Below are 24,390 nucleotides of genomic sequence, written 5' to 3'. Positions count from 1 at the left end.
GCAAAACCCCTACACTGGAAACTGCAAAAAACTGCCAAGAGAAATTAAAGAACCTAAATAGGATGATATACCATGTTCATGGACTCAGATCCCATCAAGCTTCTTGTTGTTAAAAAATTGACAAGCTGATTTTAAAATTCATGTGGAAGCGCAACAATCCAGTGCTCGCTTCAGCAGCACCTATACTAAAATTGGAAATGCAACGATCTGAAATAGTCAACTTTGAGGACGATGAGCAAACCTGACTTCATGACTTCCTATAAGGCTACAGTAATCAAGTCACTCTGGTATTGGCATCAAGGAAGACGAATCTATCAGTGGAATGGAACAGGGATTACAGAACAGACCTACAACTATACGGTCAGTGGATTTTTGACGAACAAAGGCAGTGTGGTCTTTTTAATGCATAATGCTTGAACAATTGGATATTTGTATGCAGTAAAAATGAACTTTGATCTCTATATCATACCATGTATAACATTAACTCCAAGCTGTTCTAATCTAAATGTAAAACTTAAAACTATATAAATTCTATAAGAAAATTTAGGAGAAAAATCTTTGTGACTGTAGATTATCAAAGATTTCTTAGATACCACATCAAAAGTCTGATTTGTAATTAGAAAAAAAAAATAACTCGAAAAATTATAAACTGACAAATTAAAAACTTTATACATTAATTAACTACTCCTCCATGAAAGACACTGAAGAGAATGAATGCAAAGACAAACCAAAGACTGGGGAAAAATACATGTAAATCACAAATCTTATTGAGGATTTGTATTTGTAATATATAAAGTCGTCTTCAAAACATAAGTATAAGAGAACAAACAACCAATTAAAAAGGGGTTGAATGATTTGAACAGACACGTCACCAAAGAATATAAATGTATGGCAAATAAGCACATGAAATTATTCTCAACATCATTAGAAAAATACAAATGGAAAGCACTGACCATACCAAGTATTGGTGATGAATTGGAGCAGTGGAAACTTTCTTACACCGCTGGTAGGAATGTAAAATGGTCAGATCACTTTGGAAAACAGTTTGGCAGTTTCTTACAAAATTAATATGTACCTACCAAATGACCCAGCCCACCCACTCCTAGATGTTAAAGCAAGAGAAAAAGAGACACATGTCCATGCATAGACTTGCACATGAAGATTTATAGCAGCTTTGTTTGTAAGATCCCGAAATGCAAACAATTCAAATGTCCTTCGGTGGGTGAATGGATGAATAAACTGTGGCATATTCATATCATGGAATGCTATTCTACTCTTCAGCTTAAAATAAAAAACAAATGTTGATACCTGGAGCAACATGAATGAATCCCAAAATAATGTTGAGATGAGGTCAGACAAAAGAGAGTACATACTTACTGTATGTTTCCATGTATATAAATCTCTAGAAAATGCTAACTCATATATTGTGACAGAAAGCAGATGAGAGTTCGTTTGAGGATGGGATGAGCCAGAGAGAGAAGGGTTTAAGGAACCTTTGCAGGTAGTGACTGTGTTCATTGTCTTGATTTTGGTGGTAGTTTCATTCCGCCTGGTACGGTCAGTCTAGATATGTCCAGTTAGTGAAACGATTAATCCAGATGAGTGCATCACGTTGTGTTTCTGTTATCCATGTGAACTGCTCTGTGACACTGGTGTGTAGTTAAAATAGTCTGCAGTTCAGTTCTTACAAAGAATGTAGAAGTTCCGTGTGGATGTTCATGTTTTTATGATATAGCATATTTTTGTATCAGATTTGAAGACATAGAGCCATTTTCTCCAGCCTTAGGCAAGGTGAAGATCTGCTGTCTCTCAAACAAAAGCAAAACCCGCTATCATCATGAAAGTGAGTTTTTGTATAAGTCAGTTCAGTATAGTTGAGTTATCTATACCAGTGTAAGTGACTTGACCAGCAGGTTAGAGACCGAGAACAAAGAGTTATTCAAGCTGACCCTGAGTGACCACTCGATTGGAGTGTTATAGATGGGATGTATCTTGAGAACAAATGGCTGAAAGGTACAAAAATGCCTCTCAGCTCCCAGGATTTTACTCTGCTTTGTATATGTTCTTCCTTTTACAAAAATAAATCAAATATTTCCTTGGATCTATTAAATGATATCTCTATATTAAATTCACTATGTGAAACCACATAATGGTTTTCTATATAAAAAGGTTTGCCTTTTTCGTGGTTTGGAGAGCTTGATGAGAAGTACTGGGGTGTGTGCCCCTTCTTTCGTCTCTGTGAGAGGGCAGTGTGCACATACCAGGGTTCAGCCACTCCGGGTATAGGGTGACAAAAGCAGCGAGGCATTGGACCCCCTGAGAAGTACCTTACAAATGCTTTGTCTTCTCTAATCCTCATAACTTTCCTGCTGTCCTGCTTGTTCGGTGATTTTACCCTTCTGATCTTGTCCAGGGGGTTGACAGGCAGGGACTGAAATATGGCTGGATTGAGATTGAAGTCCATCTGGATTCTTCTGACCGCCACCTGGGCTAGCAGGTAGAACACCATCAGATGAGAGGTGTATGCGTTCAGCTAACTGCCATTTAATAGGCTTGGAAAGAAAAGTGGACAAGATTCTACACATTCTGGTTTTCAGGACAGGTGTAGTTTTGTTGCTCAGTGAATTGACGTAGAGTCATTTTACACCAAGGTAGTTCACCCTTTGTTTTCTGCGTAACTCAGTATACTCATAAAACTATTCAAAAAATACCAGAACTAAGAAGTGACAAGTAGAATTATTGAAAAATACATAAAATCAATCTATGTGTAAAAATTCGCAGAACGAATGTTTGCCGAGGAGAGTATTATTGTATATTATAAATCATTTTGGGGAGGGGAGGTGGTTGTGATGTTTTTCTCTAGTTCATTGCTGTCCAACAAAAATGTCATGCGAGCTACACCTGTCATTTTAAGTTTCCTGACAACTATATTAAAAAACAAAAAAGTAACAGGTGAAATGCCTTTTTAAATAGTTAACTGTCTATTCATGTTTTCTGCCCATTTTTTAGCTGGATTGTTTATTTTTTGGGTGTTGGATTTTACAAATTCTTTATGTATCTTGGATACTAACCCTCTATCAGATATATCATTTGCAGATATCTTCCCCCATTCCAAAGGTTGCCTTTTAGTTTTGTTGATTGTTTCCTTCACTGTGCAGAAGCATTTTATCTTGGTGAAGTCCCAGATAATTTATTTTTGCTTTTGTTTCCCTTTCCTCCAGAGACATATTTAGTTAAGGAGTTGCTGTGGCCAGTGTCAAAGAGGTTGCTGCCTGTGTTCTCCTGTAGGATTTTGATGGTTTCCCCTCACACATTTAGCTCTTTCATCCGTTTTGAATTTTTTTTTTTTTTTGTGCATGGTGTAAGAAAGTGGTCCAGTTTGAGTCTTTTGCATGGAGCTGTCCAGCTTCCCCAGCACCATTTGTCGAAGAGACTGTCTTTTTTCCCATTGGATATTCTTTCCTGCTCTGTCAAAGGTTAAGTCAACCATATAGTTGTGGGTTCACGTCTAGATTTTGTATTCTGTTCCATTGATCCATATGTCTGTTTTTGTGCCAGTACCACAGTGTCTTGATCACTACAGCTTTGTAATATAACTTGAAGTCCAGAATTGTGATGCCTCCAGCTTTGCTTTTTTTTTCAAGATTGCTTTGGCCATTCGGGGTCTTTTGTGGTTCCATACAAATTCAGAAGACATGAATAGACATTTTTCCAGAGAAGACATCCAGATGGCTAACAGACATATGAAAAGATGCTCAACATCATTCATCATTAGGGAAATACAAATCAAAACTATAATGAGAGACCACCTCACACCTATCAGAATGGCTAAAATTAACAACACAGGAAGCAACAGATGTTGGCTAAGATGCGGAGAAAGAGGAGCCACCTTACCCTGTTGATGGAAATGCAAACTGGTATAGCCACTCTGGAAAACATTATGGAGGATTCTCAAAAATTAAAAATAGAACTCCCCAGGTACCTGGGTGGCTCAGTCATTAAGCGTCTGCCTTTGGCTGGGGGTGTGATCCCAGGGTCCTGTTATCGAGCCCCACATCAGGCTCCCTGCTCTGCTGGGAGCCTGCTTCTTCCTCTCCCATTACCCCTGCTTGTGTTCCCTCTCTCGCTGGCTGTTTCCCTCTCTGTCAAATAAATAAATAAATAAAACCTTAAAAAAAAAATAGAACTCCCCTATGATCTAGCAATTGCACTTCTAGGTATTTACCCAAAGGGTACAAAAATTCTGATTCAAAGGGACGCATGCACCCCAATGTTTATAGCAGCATTAATAACAATAGCCAAATTATGGAAAAATTGCAAATGGCCATCAACTGATGCATAGATAAAGAAGATGTGGGGTGTGTGTGTTTGTGTGTATTCATTAGTATATATATATAGGGATATTATTCAGCTATCAAAATGGTTGAAATCTTGCCATTTGCAACAGTGTGGATAGAGCTAGAGTGTATTATGCTAAGTAAAATAAGTCAGAGAAAGAAAAGTACCATATGATTTCACTTACAGGTGGAATTTAAGAAGCAAAAGAGATGAACATGGGGGGGAAAAAGAGGAAGGCAAAGCTTATAAAACAGATTCTTAACTATAGAGAACAAACTGAAGGTTCCTGGAGGAGAGTTGGGGGGCGTTGGCGTTGGGGTTGGGGGAAGTAGGTGATGGGAATTAAGGAGGCACTTGTTATGATGAGCACTGGGTGTTGTATGTAAGTTATGAATCACTAAATTCTACTCCTAAAACTAGTATTAACACTGTGTGTTAACTAACTGGAATTTAAATAAAGCTTGAAACTCAAAAAAAAAGTTAACCAAATATATCAAATTATTATCATTTCAACATGAAATCAATATAAGATTATTAGTGATATTTTATTTTTTGGTTCTAGGATTTTGAAACTTGGAGTGCATTTTACAATTCTAGCACATCTCTATTCAGAGGCTGAATTTTTATATCAAATCTGTGATTTATATTTAGATTTGATAAAATTTACACTTCAAAAAGTAGATTTGTATTGCCAGCCTGTTTTATACAGATATAAACATTTTTTTCTACAGGTAAATCCCATATCAGTTTTTTAAATTTAAAATTTATATTGAGTGAAATTAAATAGCCATATTTCAAGTGCTTACCAGCCGGTGTGGCAAGTACAATTAAAAACTAAGATTTGATCATTTCTTTGAGTGTGTGTGTGGAGGAGGAGTGGTTCACGCAGAGAGAGAGATCAGTTAAAGGCCTAGCCACGAGTGGTGTGCAAGCTTTGAACCAGCTGATGGGTAAAACACGTATGCGGGCAGAGCAGTCAGACCTACACAGCGGAATGCTCAGAAATAGTATCGCACATGTTTCTTGGAGGCCTTTTTTCTGTGGTGACCTCTTACTCAACTTGAGTGAATCGTAATTTTTCCTTACCTCTAACAGTTTTTTAATTGGTATCAAATTATAGCTTTATTTTTTCTTCATATTTAAATTTAAGATTTTATACTATATATTCAAAGAATATTTCTGTTATATGCTTTTTCATGGTTTTATCCTCAGATTTTTATAATGGCTCTAGTGTAACACAGTTTGTTAAATGACTCCAAATTCAGTGCTAGACCAGGCTGTAATTTAGATATCTGTTTGTGTAAGTTACATTTGAGCTCCATAATATATACCTTGCTTCCATTCAAATATAGAAATAAAAACCAGTAGTGTCTTCTAATTTTTTCACTCTGGGAATGAATATTCAAGTGTCCTAAATGTGTATAGTCCATTGAACTATATTCTTAAGTTTTTATGGAAATAAGTTTATTTTTAATTGTCAGTAACAGGTTTAGCCCTTCATTTCCAGTTTTTATAATTATTCATGTACAGCATTGCTTTATATTTTGCAGGAGAAAAACCTTTCAAATGTGATGAATGTAACTTTGCCTCCACAACCCAGTCTCATCTGACTCGGCACAAGCGGGTGCACACGGGAGAGAAGCCCTACAGATGCCCCTGGTGTGACTACAGGTAAGGGTTCATTACCAAGCAGGTAGAGTCAGGTGGTCACCATGGCGGATTCACAGGAAAGAATCGTTTTTCTGATCAACACAGATTAGCACAGTGTAAAGCAGGAGTCACGTATTAGGTTGAGAATATATTTTGCCATCAAATTTTAGTGACTATTTTTAAAATTGTAAAGTTATTTTTCATTTTTTATAATCTTATCATTTAAGTTTTGTTTTCTTTGTACATCTGAATTTCATGTGATTTTATTTCTTTGCCAAAGTAAGGGACCATTTCATTTCATCAGTTATTCCATGCATGGGGCATCTCATCTATACTGAGTGAAGCATTTTCAGGCAATGAAGACAATACAAGAAGTGTTTCTTGCCTTGAAGGATATTGTAGCATAGTAGGTGCCTTGTACTACTTCTAAATAATTATAATGCAGATTTCAGTGAGGAAATAAAAAGGCCAGGAGCGTCCATAGGAAGGAACAAGTCTAGCCACACGGACGTCCTCCCAGAGGAGACATTTCAGTCAGGACTTAGAAGATAGGTAAATTTCAACGACCCATGGGTGCAGGAGATAATGGTGTGCTGTAGCATGCTCGGGCTGACAGTGTGGTGGAGATCACATGTGCTTGGCCCGCTCCCTGAGGGCCTCGGTGGCCGAGTGATGTCTCCCATAGTGCAGGTAACCTTGCAGCCACAGCCAAGCGTAGGTGCCACGATCGGAGATGCAGTCAGGCGATGGTAAGTAGTCCTGCTGTACTGTATGATGGGTGTGCGGAGAGTGCGGGGTGGAGAAGAAAATGGGAAATGGACATTGCAGCCAGATCAGGCTCTAGCTGGAGCCCGTGAGAGTGAGTTCAGAGCACATTGGGGGGTTTCTTGGACACCACAAAGTTTGCAGGCAGCCAAATGACGTCTGTCTTAGGAGCCTCATCAGCCACATTGTGCAGCCTGAATCACCGGGTGAGGGCCTTCTCCATCCTGAGATCTCATGGACCCCGTTACACATGACGACACAGAAAATTTGAGGGTGGTGCTTTCAACACAGCCCCCACTTTTGTTAAACGTTAGAATATATATGTATCTTAAGCCTGAAGTCTTCGTTAAAAAAGACATTTTTGTATTCCTGTGGATGTAGCCTGTGCATTCAGTAAATGTATTGCCATAATCTTTATTATTATCCTCATTATTGCATTAAGTTTTATGTTAAAGGTCATTTAATAGTACAGAGATATTACAGATATATTTCATTCATTAATTATTCATTCATTCAACATTTATGAGTTCTATCTTTGCTTAGGACTAGATTGGTGTTTCTTGGAAATTTGGTAAAATGGTGATCCAATTAGAGGTAACATACACATTTTAAGGTGTTGATATGAGTTCTTTAAAAAATAAACAGTTTGAATGTTCTTTTTCTTATTGAAGAGGTCATACTGTATAGTTGCCTTCTCTGTTAAATGCAGAAAGGCAATTAGAAAAATGTAAAAATTGCCCTTAAGTGTCATTTTTAGCTCAGGATTATATCCTTTCAGTCTATATTGTATGCGTTAGATTTGAGTTATGGGTCTGAGGGATTTTTTGTTACCTATAAATTTTTTCGTACTTAACAAATTGTAACTACCTTTCTGTTTCATTAATCTCGTATAACTATGGTTTCCAAACTGTTATCTTAAGTAGCAGAACTATTATTTCAAACAGGATCATGTCCAGACCCCTATATAAAGTAGATAAAAGTGGTTTTTACTGCTTATAAGTGGATTTCTTCGTTAACACCTGTAATATTTACTTATAATATTAGGAAATAATTACATGATACTGTTCTGACAAGCAAAAAATTTTCTAGCGGGGGAGTTACTGATCAGAGTAGCTATGGGTTAGCTTTGGCGTCCGGTCCATGTCCTCATTCTGGGGTAAGCAGGAGGTGTAGTTGAGAGCTCGGGCTCTGGAGGAGCTGACCTAGCGTGCACTGACATCCTAAACCTCTCATGAAGTATGGGTGGTTAGAGTAGCAGCCTTATGGGACCATCGCTTACGTTAGAGGAGGAGCACGGGCTGGCCGAGACACTGGAGCCCTGGGTGTCCTCTCATCTCAGATTGTCCCTTGGATGGTCACAGGTGTTACTTCACCTTGTGATCTCAGGATTGTGTTCAGTGAGGTGGTGCAAGAGTTTCGATGCCCTGAAGGTCTTCAGTGTGTTGAAATTTATTTATAATACATGCCCTGATGGATTTTTTCCCCCAGTTTTGAAGTTGTTAGAAATACATTAAATCCAGAATCAATTATTACATAATCACAATTAGAATTTTGAATGCCTCATTTGAAGACCACTTGTCTACAATGTGATTCTGATACTTGCATGGCTTTGAGTTAGATTAATAAACAGTAGTCATTTTCTGAAGTTTTTAGACGTTTTTGGCCATTTTTAGGCATTTTCATTTGAAAATGCTTATTCCTTAATCTTTTGCATATCCGTGTTTTTTTTTGTAAAAGAAATTCCTAGAAATACGATATGGCTTTTAATAGTATTACTGCAAAGGTTGGAATTTGAATATTGTCTCACTGATAAGTACTGTGTTTTGGTAGACTCTTAGTCTTTGTATGCATAAACATTTCAAAGTATTTCGGGTTTTCTTGGTGTGAAATCGTATTACGCTTTTGCTGAGGTTGTATTATTCCCTGTCTTGTACGCATGCTATATCCCTGATGTAGCATCACTTCCATTTAGAAGGGCGTCTGAGGTAGCTGGGTTCCATCCCCGTGGCACCTCCGAACAGCCACTGTGGGTAAAAGGAGATTGTGTTTTCTGAGAATATTGTCACTGTCCTATGAAATAGTACTCAGGACACTTCCGTCCAAAGATGTCTATTGAATTTCCTTTTGAAATGTTTGAAATTCTTGATAGAAGGTTGGTTTTATCTTTACTTAAAACTTTTTGGAAATTTGATTATTATTGACGGTTAATAGTTTGAACGCTTTCTGTTTATATGACAGTTTTATCAGTCTGTACATGTGGTTAGGTCTGCTTCACTAGTGAACAAAGGCAAGTTGATCTTGCTTAGGAATACAGAACCTTGCAAATATATGAATATTGATGTTAGGAATTATGAACGAAATGCGAAATTTACAACAGATATCTTTGTTTTCTTGTTGATGAGCAAAAGATTAAAAAATGAGCAGAGAAGTTCACAACGATTGTCTTGGTTGCATAGTGTAGTAAGAAAATGCTTACCATGTCTACCTTACAACAAGGAAAATATCTTTTTCACAGGATAAATTTGAGTATGTATGATTTCCATAGAATAAAAATATCCATAAGATAATCACATATTTCTGAAGATGATGTGGTTATATTTGTCTTATTGATATTTTTCCATAATATTTTATTGCTAAAAACACTTAAGTAACTTTTTTCCCATTTAGATTTTTATTTGTTCTTAATATAGATACATAAAAATTATTCCTGTGTTTGTTATTATTAACACTAATTTGCAGGTACGTTTACCGTCATTAGAAACTGAAGTATTACTTAAGTTTCACTTGAAAATATATTTTTCATTTTATAAATTGAACATTAGTGAAGAAATACTTGTAGTTATAATTATTCATGAAAAATGTGAATATAGATTTGTTTACAAAAGAATTTTATAATTGGTCTTTTGAACCTGGGGCTATTTTTCAAGTTTGCATTATTAATTTAGGCAATGACATCTCATTCTATTCAGATGTAAACATGGACCCCTTTCCTAAGCTTTTGCTGTCTAAAATATCCAAAAGTCTAATCCATTACAAATCAGTATATTCCATCATTACTTCATAACTTTTTCACCATTAATTACTATTCATTATAATTTCAAAGCATAAATTTAGATTCATAGCACACTGTCCTGCCATATTATCTGTGCAGCAAATTCTTTAGATTTGTTTCTACATTAAAATGGAAACAGTCCAGCATTTTTCTATATTTTAATTTCCCTTTGTTTTATATTGTCACTTCTGTGTTACAAAATAGAAAACCTTTAAAACGTTGTAGTAAGTACCCTTTCTAAAAATGTAAATCCTTATTTCCCCATAGAATTTATTAATATCAAACTATATTCTGTTTCACTGGTGACACTGGCTCTCCCAACAAAATAGATGGTTATACTCGGGCTTTCTTTTACACGTAACTCCTCTTCTAATTGGCTTCTGTTTTTTATTTAGGATTTATGGGGGAAATACAATAAATGTATATTAAATAGTAAACCTGGTAAGTCATTAAAAAAAAAAAAAGAAGACAAAATGCTACCTGCAATATTAAAAATATTAAGGATAATCATATGTTAAACCTTAAATGTCATTTAGCAAATTAAAGGAAACCAAAATTTCAAGTCAAACTCTGGCAATTTGATCATTTATGTACTGTGTCCATGTTATGGATCTTGGAATAGCGTACGTGTTCCCTAAGATTGCTTTTGGCCAGAGTTTTCCTCAGCTGTACAGCTGCCTTTGTACTTTCAGTCTTATACACAGTCTTTGACAGATTTTTTTTTTTTACTATTCCACTTTTCATTTTATTTACTATTTTTATTATTTTTAAATTACTTGATATTATAACCCCAGTAGAAATATGCTATATCATAGAGCTGTGGAATAAAATCTACAATTTCTGCATCCTAGGAAAGATTCACTCCATTCTTTGCTACACTTGTAGGAAATACACTTTGACTCCCCCACTGCTACTTGTTGGCTCACTTAGCGCTCAGCCGGGGTATTCCAAAGAAGTCTTTAATACATGAGGTTTTGAACTCAAGATTTTTCTTCCCTGTCTGGGTGACGGGGAAGCTAAGAATATTTTATGTAACATTTAACTGAAGAAATGATATCACAACTAAAAATGGATTTTTTTGTGATACTCCTTCACTTCTCTCTTATTACTACTCTGAATATTTTCTTTAGTATTTTTTTATAAATTTGGTTAAGTTTTCACCCTCATGACTGGAGTAGGTAGAATTTGCCATTTGTCACACCCACTTGAAGTATGTGTGACCCTCTAATTGTTTTTATCTGTCTTAGAAAATAGTTGTCAAAAAGATGTTTTTTGTCGAAAATACTTTCAATTGAATTGTTATTTCATTTTACCTGATGCTGGAAGCATTTTTTGGGTAGTTTTAAGATGCAAGGACAAAAAATTGTATTTGTAATAATTATTTATTTCCCCTTAAAGTTTGAATTAATTTTTCAAACATATATTTCTATAAAGAGTCTCAATTATGAAAATTTGTTTCAGGTCTTAGCTAATATTATGCATTTGTATGTAATTTTGCTATATAAACATTTTATGTTTATTATGCATAATTAAATAATAAGACAAACTACCTTGGTTATTGTGGCATTAAGAATTCAGTGTACGGTGGGTCTCATTGTTCTTATCTTCCATTTGTTCTAGCAGCATCCTGAGCTAGGGAGACTAACTCCACAGGGGATAATTTTCTCCTTTAGGATGATCTCTTCCGAGAGTTTCAGTTTTCCTTTGACTTCCTGTGCAGGGTCACAGGTTGTGCCGGGAGAAGCAGTGGATAGAGCAAACTTGGATTTGCCCTGAATGATGAAAAGAAGAAAAAAACAAAATAGGTGTTAGTCTCTGTAGCCGAACATCGTGTATAGCAAGAGAGAAGTGAAATTATACATACCAAGTGAACAGCACACATTTCTTTATCAGAAAAATCAGAGGTAGCATTCTTTTCTTTTGGGTGATTTTGAAGTTCTCCAAGAATAATGACACTACATAAAAGTAATCAAATGAAAATATGTAGTATTAATATTAGATAAAATTTATATTTAAAGCAATTTGATTGATGCCACAAGCCTAGTTATATCAGAACAGACTTTAAATCAAAACTGTTTTTGTCAGTGAAATAAGCTAGACAGAGAAAGGCAAATACTGCATATCACTTGTATATGGAATCTTAGGGGGGAAAAAAAGGGCAAACCCGTAGAAACAGCAGAAAAGTCGTTTCCAGGGGCTGAGGGTGGTGAGCGCCAGAGAAGTGGGGAGAGGCTGGTAAAGGGGTATAGACTTGGGGGGCGCTTGGGGGGCTCCGTCGGTTAAGCATCTGTCTTCAACCCAGGTCATGATCCCAGGGTCCTGGGATCGAGTTCCACGTCGGGCCCCCTGCTCAGCGGGAAGTCTGCTTCTCCCTCTGCCTGCCGCTCCCCATGCTTGTGCACTCTCTCTCTCTCTCTCTCTCTCTAATAAATAAAAATCTTTAAACAAAACAAACAAAAAACAGCAACAACAAAAGGGTACAGATCTTGTTAGAAGATAAAAAGGCCTGAGGATCTGATGTAAAACATGGTGACTGTTTCCAGTAAGACTGTTATGTAATTGAACGTAGCTAAGAAAATAGGACTTAAATGTTCTCACCAAATCAGACAAACAAAAAGACCCAACATTAAAAAAAAGCCCCCAAACATTTTTATCATGTAAAGTACCAGTGAATACTATTTCATTATTTCATTTCCTTCAAGCCTGTTGTCTCGTTAGATTCTACTCTATTGTAACTGCTAATCCAGTTAACGGAATAGAACACTAAAAAGGACTAGGCTGAAAGGTTAGTTTGAAAGCCTCTAAAAATCCAGTTACTTGACAAACTTTTCATAATATGATGACACCTGCAAGGCTTTCTTCCGCCTGTGCCCGTGGTCCTGTGTCTGCGGCGGGCGCTTGCTCCTGGCGAGCTGCCCCTTGCTGCTTGCTACCCACCCACAGTTCAGCTAACCACAGGTAGATGTCAGTAGCGTGGCTGGTTTGTGAAGCCACGTTTGGTCATTGGCAAGCATCAATACTGCTTAGGAAGATTCTCCCAGCATGTGTCAGGACGATCCTTACAGAGTTGTAGATGTTTCTGGTAAGTTTAGGTGGCGTTTTTTGAGGGGTTGTCTAATAAAATGACCTAATTGTATCTTCTTTTCAGATTTTCTATATTTAAGAAAGTTGTACTGTATGTAAATGTATTCTTTTTTGCCTAATGCTTTTATCTGTTTCAGCAGAAACTAAATTCTCTCTGAACAAGTATCTCCTCATTTTCTCTGTTCTATTAGTGATTTTTAAAAAATCTCAGTGGTTCTAATTGTGGTTCTGATTTGGTTTTGTATTTTCTATACTGTTTATGCCTAATGTTATTTTTATACCTTGCATCTTCTACTCAGACTTTTCTTCCCTGCCCTCTAGCACCCAAGCACATAGGCTTTTTAAATTTTCTTTGTGGCCTGACAGGCTGTGTGCTGATACAGCACGAGTGCTTTATGTCAGGTCTTTAGTTAAAGTGGGTAAATTTTCATCTAACAAAACTCATTTAAGTCAAAGAAAATCTGCGGACCTTTAAACAAATAGATTCCATAGCATTAAAAATTACAAATCTGTTCAGATGTCTTTAAAAGGGAAAAAAAAATCTGAGCTAATTCATTCTGTTTATCATACAAGTAAGTTGTTTTGTTTGTCGAGGAGGCTGAAATAAGCATTGAGATCACAGATTAATTAGAAGAGCCATTTTGAACACAAAGTGACCACACATTCCCTCTGCTATCTCTTCAAGTAGAATCTAGACAAACATGTTTATCTAACCTGCTGTTGCCGAATCCCAAATCCAGTCATTATAAAAGGACCAAAGCTATCTTTGGGGATGGTCTTTCTACAAGGAATTACTATGGACAGTCCCCTGGGTGGTAGTTAGATATATCTGTATATATTGTGGCAGAAAGAAAGGCCTTAGAGATGAAAAAAATAGAAAATATTTTTTTGGGCAATAGTCTCTTGCATAATAAGTTATTCCTCAGACATTAGAGCTATTATCACACAACAAAACACTCCGCTGTGTAACTATCTATATCTCCTAGCGCCAGCGCTCACACAGAGTAGCTTATTAGGGAAAACTCGGTAATCACCAGGAGGGACTGACAAGAGTCAGTAGAACATCAGGCACACCTTCCAGTGTGGGATTGAGTTTCACAGACTCCGCCGTGGGTGTCAGAGAAAATAACAAAACAGACGATCAAGTGTATAAAAGTTTGACCAGCTGTCATTAGTTCAGTGAGAATGATGAGGTCGTGGTTATACCACTTTGTTTTCACAGATTCTGAAATATCGCTACTTCAGGGCCCGTAAAAAACTGAGAGAAAGAAACACTTGCAACATTTACAGAACGGTGATGCAGTAGTTTGTAGGAGGCGCAAGAAGGAGCGGCCTTCTCTAAGTTAAACCCCCTTTTGTTCGCGGAGCGACACACTGCCTGCCCTGCGGTAGCGCGTGCACACGTTCTGGCTTTGCCTTTAGAAGGTCTCGAAAAATAAGACTGTGTCTTCATTTTCTTGATTAAAGGAATGCAGCCCAAACTGTTGGCTTTCTCCTATTTTTGAGAAGTACAATGTTTGTGAGAAGTTCTAGAACAAGAAGTACTCCTAAGTTCGTTCGTTCGTTCTTTCTTTTTTTAAGGAAACGATACTGTGCTCTTCTTTACTACACAGCTACAAGTGAGCTGCCGTAGAAATGAACCAGAATCTCTTATTCTGTGACATGATATGTAACCTGATACTTTTCCCTACAGGGAATTTAAACCTAATATTAACTCTTATTCTTGCCCCTTAATGTGTAATTCCTTACTCTTAATTATTTCGACTTGAATCTTGCTAAACAACCCTCATCCCTCATTTCGTATCTTTTGTATCCTATGACGCTGTTTGGAGATCATTCACTCTTATATAAGATTTGATGAATACATGTTGGTGACCTCTACTTGGCCCTTTCTTTCCTCAGTGTGTTTTGTTTCTTCTTTTTAAGTTACAGCATTTATTTACAAGTATTTGAAATGTCATAAAACCGAATTAGCATTTTCCCGTTGAGAGAAAATGTGGTAAATTTTAGTACTTGAGCTTGAATCAGCCCTTTGGATTGTATTATTTGGGGTAAAAAGAGAATTTTTTTTTTTTGCCCTAAAAACTTAAGATCGCTTTCATTTTAGTTAAAGGTAAGATTCTGTTTGACTTTCTACTCCCAAAGTACACTTTTCATTTGACCGTAAGTTACCTTCTCATTTCAGCAAGCCTAGATTGTAGGGCATATGGGTGAGGGGGTGCAGGGCAGCAAGAGGTCCACGCGGGACAGTTGGAGTTTTCCCGCAAAGGCAGTGCGGAGCCAGTGGAGAGTTTTGAGCAGGAAAGGGACATACTCACATTTGTCAAAGATCACTGATGCCGCGCAAACGGTGAGCCGGAGAGGGACAGAGCAGGGACGGGAGGTCATGTTGTAGACAGTTGCAGAGGTGCCCACAGAACATCGTGAGTGCGCGACCCTAAACTGGCAGTGTGGCCGAGGACAGAGAGGGAGGTGGAGTCACATGCTCGTCAGGAGCTGGAACACATGGATTCAAGGGCAGGGTGACGGGTGTGTGCCAGGGCCAGGGCTACAGGCGGAGGGGCAGTGCCATGCCCGAGGCCTCCGCTGCCAGAGGAGGAAGCTCCCCGCAGCAGAGCTAGTGAGCTTCGGGCAGTGTGGACTCCGAGACACCCTGTGCTGTCCTCACGGAAATGGCAGTGGGCGTATAACGAGCGCTACTGTCCGTAGAACTTGGAGGTTTTGATAGGAGCAAAATCTCCCTTGGAAAATGTGGAAAACGAGACATGCACAGGGGCAAATAGCAAGTGTAAGAGAGACCAAGAAGCCACTTCCCGGAAACGGAAGGGACGTCAGGGCAGCAGGCGAGCAGTGCTCAGCCGCGCCAGACGTTCGTTCGGTAACATGAGGGCAGTGTAGTCCCCCTGCCTCAGTCACCAAGAGGTCACTGACTGTCCCGGGAAGAGCGGTTCTCGCCAAGGGCTGGAACGGACCCCAGCTGGGTGCACGAAGGGAAGCCATGGTGAGAGTCCGGGCTGGCTGCTCTTGAGGGAAGCCCGTCTTGAGGGCTGCTCTGGGAGAACGCTTGGGAGAGGCTGGGAGGGCGGACGGGTGGGTGCACAGTGTCCTTGGGTGTTTGTTTTCATGTGTTTGCTCAGGATTGCTTTTTAAATTGCATGTATGTGCTTTCATGCCAAGGTGAGAGCGCCAGCCGAGATGGCGACGTTGAGCGCCACGGTGCAGCTAAGGTGCCGGGTTCGGGTTCTGCGCATTGGGGGGGGGCACCGATGGTATTTTTTGAGCGGTCCCGTGTGCCTCAGTGGGAGCCCTCGGGACGCAGGGCAGCAGCTCATGTTCGCGCTGTCGGACCACTCTCTTGAGATGGAGAGCCGCGGCTTCAGAACCTCTGCTCTGATGATGTCTCTGCATTTTGGGGGGGCTGCACAGCACCCACTTTCACCTTTGTTGTGTTAAATCTTTTGAATCAAGAACATAGAGATTGTGTAATGGTATTATTCTGCTTTCCCTTCCCCACAGCCCCCCCCCAACATTAGGATTTTATTTGTTTTGTAAGAATTTCCACAAAGCCTATATTACTTTAACTGTTACATGCGATTCAGAAATTTGCTTAGCACCAGCCAACAGTCCGGTGTAGTCATGTAGCAAACACTCATTTTTAAATGCAGTCTTTTAAAATGTGACATCTTTTCTATGACTTACTCTAAACAATTTCTGTGAGTGTCTCGGGGTTCTTCTCAGGCCAGTAAATCTAACGGGCTACTCTAGTGACGTCATAAGCTAGTGGAGGAGCTCAGCCATTTATTGTGATGACACCTGACTCCCCCATGTATTTACAGCCCACGCGATTTGTGTTACCTCTATCTTTCGTTTGCTTGACTTGCTCCAAGTAATTATATGTACAGCAGAACTCTTCTATCAGTTGTGGGCTTACTAGTATCTTCTGTGTCCATTTGTGCTAAAGCTTGTTTGACTGTTTTAGGTTCACCCCCTACCTTCTTCAAATTGCCACATTTCTAGGACCATAGAACTCTCCTGGAATGGTCCTGCCTAGAGAGATGTAATAATAAGGATCATGTGGGTACTGGAGTTAGTGTGTGTATGATATGAAGAGAGAAAGCAGATCTATCACTCCTTAGGGCGAGATAGGAGACGTGATTTGTGTCCGTGACTTAGGGTGTGTTACAGGTGCCGAGTGTGGGCGTCAGTTGTACCGCAGCACTGCAAAGTGGAAATAAGTCATCCGTATTGTCCCACAGGTTGAGGTATGCTTTTTGTTTGTTTGTTTTCGCATTCAGGAACATTGTGTATGGATTCCTTTGATCCCACTGCAATTTTGGCTTCTCTGTTTCATGATTAATTGTGGTTATCACAAAATGGTTATTATGGTTGCATCTCAAGTTTTGGGTTGTAGGTTTTTTAACTTTAAAAATGAAGTGTATTCATTTCCCTACAGATGATTCTGTACTTCTTATCACAAATCTGGGCAGCATTTCTGTGAGTCCAGGCAACGTAGCAGACGCGGTCACCACAGTGCTCCTGAAGCAGGTCCTTCTTAGCATTGGCTGTGCGGCAGCCTCCTTTTCCTCGGCTCACAGCGTCCTTCAGGAAGAAGGGACCCAGAGACGCCAAGTAGAAATGGCAGTAATAAGTGTGTCATTGGGAAAGTATCCTCCCAGACTCAGGGGCCGTGTGCCTGGGCCTGAGAAATAGATGGATGATATCAGCACACATATATATATAGTTTTAATTACATATTCCTTTCAGTTAATGATTTCTGTATGGCTGTTGAAACACGATGTTGTGAATATAGTGATTATGCGACCCAAATCTTACTTCTTGAGTTATATGTGCTTATTTTTAACTAATATGCACATGCGCACATCACCTTCCTTGAATCCATTTTTAACAAAACAGTCTTTTAAAACATTGTGTGCTCTGATGTCGAAGAGATTCAAAACAGGGTTCCAGTTTTATTTTTAAGGGTTTTTTTTTTTTTTAGTTTAAAAGTGGAATATATGTTTTCTTTAGCTGTAAAAGCACAATCAAGGCACCATGATAAGTGAGTCAGTGTTGTAAAAGTAAAACGAATTTTGCCTTCACTCACATGAGCTATAGAAGGAGGAAGCTTTATTGTCCCTGGGAAAGTGATAAGGCAGAGTAATTGTATATTATACTGTCCCGGAACATCTGCCTGAAGACTGTTGGAGCAATTCATCTATCATGGGCGATACAGCATGTTTTGTCTTTTTGCTTTAACCCGTCCCCACTGCTGGCCTGCGCGGAGGTTTTGATAGGGCCTGCGCCTGGGCCGGGGCTCACATTAATCAGTCCCCTTGTTCAACACTCCAGCTGACATAATTACAACCTGCGCACAGCAGTTATTCAAGCCGAGTCCTTGTCACTCGTGGTGCGAAACTACACAGCTCCGATCCCGGAGGAGATTGCCTTATCACACAGAACAAGGGCTCGCAGGAGTCGAAGAGAATAGAAATGGGAAAATGTCTTCCGGGAGTACTATATATTCCTTTAAAATAAGACATTTGAGAGACTTACAAGGGACAAAGGGAAGCATTGTGTGCAGAGGCAGAAATGAACCGGTTATTATTTTTAAATGGATTACGTGGAGCATTTTGTAAACATGAACGTAGATTATTAAATAAATCCAGTGGCCCCTCGTCATCAGTGTCTGTTTTCCATTAACTGTTTTACAAAGTGATCCTGTAACTTCAGAATTAGAAAAACCTTAAGTGCTCACTTGATAAGACTCAATTTAACAAAATTAATAAAGTACTCACTTGAAATCTACTGTCAAGCAAATACACACTTAGGGAGTTTTGTAAGGAATGGAGTTCGAACCAGAGAAAGATTCTTTCGAAAGACTTTCAAAGATGGGGAAGTTTCGCGGTTTCCCGTGGTAGCGCAGCGCAGTTACCGGAGAGAGGGGCCGGCAAGGAAACTCCCAGTCATATCTCCTGTCGCGCCTCCTCGCTCTGATCCCAGCCGGGATGGATGAGTGGCCAGTTCCTCCACTAAACCGGGTGTGAACAGTGCCGTCTCCCTTTGGCCACTTAAGTACTTAAAATTTTAGGGGAGCCCCTTCCCCAACTATACTACCAGAGTCTTCGAGCATGGTGATGTACCCATCACATGTGTCTGTGACACCACCCAGTCAGCCTTAGGCTTGTGTGCACAAACTTGTTGGTGTTTTAAATCAAGCCTTTTTATTTTTCTCTTCAGCATTATTAGATTGTCCCAAGTAAAACCAAGCTCTGGCCTAGACTATCTGAAACAGTGTGAAACATTTGGTTCAGTGAAATTTTACTTATGTCACCTTGAATACGAAAAAGCTTTCAACTAGAAATGCTACAGTAAATTTTCATATATGTATTACACGTTATTATATTATATATATTACATATATATACTATATATGTAATATATATATGGAACGTGATTTGTAAAGTAGCCTCTATTTCAGGTCACTGATTTCCAGCCACAGTTTAGTAACGTACTACTTAAGTAGTTTGGGCCCCTTCGTCGGTATGTCTCCGTACGCCCACCGTTTTGCCGCCTTCACCCCTCTTACAAATATGACTCCAGTGATTGCGTGGACCTAAAAAGGTGGTCCCCTGCACCTTCTGAACGTTCTTAGTACACACCTTTTTGCTCAGAAGGCTTCTCATCCACATGCCTTTCCTGGTTTTACAGCATTTCACTTTGCTAAGCTTGGGTGGTTAACAGAAAAGGAAAGACTAAAACCCATCCTGTAAGGAAATAAACGTAAAGAGATGAAGACTCGGGTGGGGACTGTGCTTCACAGGTCCAGTACGAAAAGAGTGGCAAGATAGCGCTGAAGAGCGTTTCTGCCGGTGCTGACTGCGCCGGACAGAAGATTGGTGGAAGGGGGTGGAGCAGTTTGTAGGGCTAACTGGACATTTTGATTTTCACAAATCATGATCTCATGCAGTATTGTTAGCTCAGCCTAGAAAAAGTGTTTCTGTGGCCAAATAACTTTGAGAAACACACTATATAATGTACCCTTTGTCCGCCCCCTTTAAACTCCTCATGAACAATAGGTTAAAGACTCACAGAACTCTTGCTGTAGAAGTTTCCTCCTTTCCTAGATAGCAGAATACGGAGAGTTGAAACAGTTAATGAAATGTATTGTTTCTCTTTGAGCTAAAGAAGAGTCAAGGAGAAATCAAGGTTCTTCGGGGCTTGCCCTTGCCAGTGGCCCCTCCTCCCTCCATAGGACACGGAGGACAGGCCAAGTCTGGCCACACATTTAAATCAGTCTCCTTTTCTCACTTTACAGGGTGTAGGAGGGGGGCCATTCTTGAAATGTTAAGTTCTAACAAAATAATTTGAGTTTCTAACAGAGTTCCGTGTTGCTTCCTACCATTTTCTTCCTTGTGATTTTCATTGTTCTCCAGCAGAGTGGAAGGCGGGAAGGAGGGGGTTAGGTTTAAAGCAGATTAGCTCTTCTTACGGATTGTAGGTACCTTGAGCAGAGATTGAATAGAGAAGTACTGCAATGGGATGTGACCATGGGGCCATGAGTGGTGAGGAGCGGGGGCAGGTTTGCCTGCTTCTGGAAACAGGGAGCAGGGGCGCGGGAGGCAAAATTCTTGCAGGATGAACCCGTCAAAGGTGGTGCTGTATCCACAGGAAGTATGCACATAATCGGTCTCGTTAGAGATCAGTTGAAGTCAGTGAGGCATTTTAAATAGTGTGGAAAGCAAGTGATTTTAGGCCATTATCAATTAAAGATGTCGCTGAAAGGGGTAGAGCGGTGGACCGGTGAGATTTTCAATTCTGTTTCAAGGTTCAGTTTCATGTTAGGAAGCACACTGTGGATGTACACGACGCATCTGTCAAACGCGATTGTCTATGAGGGTGGAACCAAAACGATTCCTTTGTATGTTTCCTGCTGTGTGTGTGGTAGGCACTACATTAAATACATGTTGAGTAAATTCATTTTGAAAACGGAAGTCAGTGCATGAAGAAATAGATTTGTTGTTGTTGTTGTTACTGGACACTTTCCATATAAACTCAAGCAGTGATGGGCTTACATGACTTCTGTTCTGTAAGTGCCTCCCAGGGAATGGGTTTGGAAGCCTGGCCTTGTTCCCTTGGTTTTCAGACCAGCACCTACCTGTGCAGATGGACAGAGGCCTCCTGGGGGTCACATGTGGCTGGTGGTGCAGCGGCCATGGGGCAGCTTTCTCTGTGCACACACTTTCTTGTGCTAGCTGTACTCAGAACGTGGTTGTGAGCACTCGGACAGCACCGTGACCTGGAACCCGGATACCTGTGTCTACTCAGGAGTAGTTGGACACGATCAGTAATGCATTGGTTTTTATCCACTTCTGTGCTGACTTACAGGTTCTTTTTTCTTATAAGATACGGCTCTGCTTTAGCGTCAGATGATGCCCATCACCTTCCTTCACATAACAAATACTAGTGTAATTATAACTGAGAAATGGGGAGAGAAAATACACATGAGTTCTTGTGGTCAGAGCCATGTGATTGCAAGGAATTGGGATTTATGAACAGCAGAAAGTCATGAATATAAGTGATCTGGTAGGAATTATCCTATTTAATAGAAGCCACCAGTTAAGGGGGAAAATGAAAAGAAAATTCATGGAATGTAGAGGAGGGTGATCCAGAAACTCCAATTAAAATTTGCAGGAAAAATTCAGGACATTGTATTTTGTGATTACTTCTGATACCTATAAACCGTTTTTGTCTTAGTTAAAAAAAGCAAAAGACTTTGGATAATTTTTTAAGTAATTAAACACGCCATTATATTTAAATATCTATTTTACTTAAATACCCATAAAACTTATCATTGTACGTTATTTTTACTATTTGCACTCGGTCATTTGAAAAGTCGGTCTCACTGCTGCACCCCATTTCCCTGAGAGAACCACTTCTAGTCATTCGTATCTTGGTCCCGCTGGAGATCACCTAAGTACTTCGCTTATTCCTCTCTTTTTTGGTTTGCAGACAGCATCTGGCTGTTGTAATATATCCAAAAAATGTTAGCTCAGTTACCTCAGTTTCTGCTACAGACGTCCCTGCTTTTATTCTAGGATTCTGTTTGGTAATCCAAGTGGTTACCTTTACAGCTTGACTTACTGTACTTAAATCTTTTACCTGATTCATCAGTTTGAATTGTCTGTATGTAAACAGGAGAATCTTTGCATTTAGGGTTTTCCCGATGTCAATTCCCAGCTTATGTCGGCTGTACTGCTTATTGTTTATAATATTTACATTTCATACAATACTATACAATCCACTTCTTTTTAAAATACGTGTTCTGATCATGTTTACTTTACGTGAGTAAAAGTTAGAAGATATTCTCATGATCATCCAAGTGCTTCAAACATACTAAGCAAACATGAAAGTTTCCTGACTTGTAAACCTTTCCAAAAAGATAGTTACCATCAATAGTTTGCTGACCATCCTTATTATACCCATTTAATGCAGTTATATATCTTTGTGACTTTGTGTATATAATTTTAAAAGCTAGAAGAAGCCATATATGTACTCATCTGGGACTTGCTTTATTTTTGTTTTAACTTAATAGTATGTCTTGGAAATTTTTCCACAGTGGGACATAAGGTTTACCTTATTTTATTTGATGGCTTTTGTCCAACAAATAAGGGTGAATAATGATGAGCATACACACCAGGTCTTTGTCAACAGCATTTGCTGAGAGAAGGTCATAGACCGGTGCATGGCTATTGTTCCTACCTTCAGCCCGTGTCCATATCTGTTGTGCTCTGAAGCAACACTCAGTTTTACAGTGTTGGATGTCATACTGGGAAAGTTCTGGGCCTTTGACTGTGGAACTGTTCAGCTCCACCACTGAGGGAGTCCCATCCTTCATGGGTGTGTGTGTTCAGGGTTGTGGTTGAGCAGTCAATTGACCTGGCCCACCAGGCCTCTTGCCTTGTCCTGACACCACTAAACATTCATGGTTGGGGAATACCCTCTCTCTTCCTGTAATCAGGGTGTGCCCTCCCAGTGTTCTTCCAGGGTGAAGTTGGCTTCCATGAAGCTCTGTAGGAGACCAGCTCCTCCTCTGGGAAGCAGGCTTGCAAGATAACAACCCTTAGCTCTCAGCAGTGTTGAATCCCACAGTGTGGACCATAAATTAATGACCCATTCCTCTGTTAACACATATCCAGTTTCAAATTTTTTCCTAGTGTTTAGTGTAGTGTTCTAAATAATGGCTTAATGATTCTTCTTGTGGTTAATTTCTAGAAATTGAATTCCTAAATCCAAGAGTATGTGTATATTCTAATTCTGAAGGCCGTCCTCAAATGTCTTCCCAAAAGCTGACACTGCCACCAGTGATACTTGTTTCCCTTACCAATAATTAATGTTATCAGTCTTTTTGAATTTTGCCCCTCTGTTATGTTAGGCTTTAATTTGTATTTCCTTGGCTACTAGAGTCATTGATTACCTTTTAATGCTTATATAACCTTTTATAGATCCCCAATTGCAGATTTCTTGCTTATGCTCTTCATCTAGCTTTTGAGATTTTTATCTTTTTTTCTTATTAATCATAGGTACTCATTTTGTAGTCTTTATGCTAATGATTTGTCTTTATATATGTTGCATATATTCTCTCCATTTCTTTGATTTGTCTTTTAACTTTATTTATAATGTATTATGGTATATAGCAGTTTTAACTTTTAGGAAGTATATTTTGCTACATCTTTTTGTAGCATTTGGGTTTTGAATTTAGGAACGCTCTTTCCAACCAAGATTATAAAAATATTTTCTTGTATTTTCTTCTAGCACTTTTATAATTTAGTGTGCTCGTGTTAATGCTGAAGTCCAAATGGCATTTATTTTTACATGGTTAGGGCCATAAGAATCTAATTTGTTTCTCCCCATACAGCAAGCAGTTGACTCAACACCATTTGTTTTATAAAACCCATCATTTCCTTATTGATCTGAAATGACATCTTTATCCCTTATATACATGGATCTTTGCGCTGTCTATTCTGGTGATTTATTTGGTTCAACACTCTAAATGACATTCATTTGCTAAACATCATCGATAAAATGTTTCATTTAGGCAGGGGAATATGAAATTCTTTATTCTTACAGCTTCTCACCAATTTTAAATTTAAACAGCACAAATGTTCTGTAGTCTAAAATTATCAGGCTCTTTCCTTATGGGTCCTTTAGTGAGAACAGAAGTGGTAGAGGACTGTATACCTTGGGCCGCGTTACATAAACTGTGAAGCAGACCCTGCGCTGCTATATCGGAGCACATTCCGCCAACTTGCAGTGACTTGGCAGCTTGATGTTCTTCTCTCCCACAGAGATTTTCTCATTTTTCTTAGACTGGTTTTTTGCCCAGTGAATTTATAATTAAATACTACTGGTTAAAAAAATACATGATTAACTTCTGAAGTTTAATTTACATGAACACTTTCTTTGGATTATTCCTTATTCATTTTGAATTGCTGTTACAAAGA

General features: G+C 39.1%; 1 protein-coding gene across 1 annotated transcript in view; it reads left to right on the top strand.

The window, feature by feature from the left end:
• The window catches only part of ZNF407 (zinc finger protein 407), a 449,588-nt gene that overhangs the window by 281,534 nt on the left and 143,664 nt on the right, over window positions 1-24,390 (top strand). Inside the window, 1 exon segment of the mRNA XM_026496488.4 lies at window positions 5,889-6,009. Coding sequence (XP_026352273.2) covers window positions 5,889-6,009 — 121 coding nt within the window.

This window comes from Ursus arctos, unplaced genomic scaffold, assembly GCF_023065955.2.
Source record: "Ursus arctos isolate Adak ecotype North America unplaced genomic scaffold, UrsArc2.0 scaffold_17, whole genome shotgun sequence".
Lineage (NCBI taxonomy): Eukaryota > Metazoa > Chordata > Mammalia > Carnivora > Ursidae > Ursus > Ursus arctos.
This window is presented reverse-complemented; position numbering and strand designations above follow the sequence as displayed.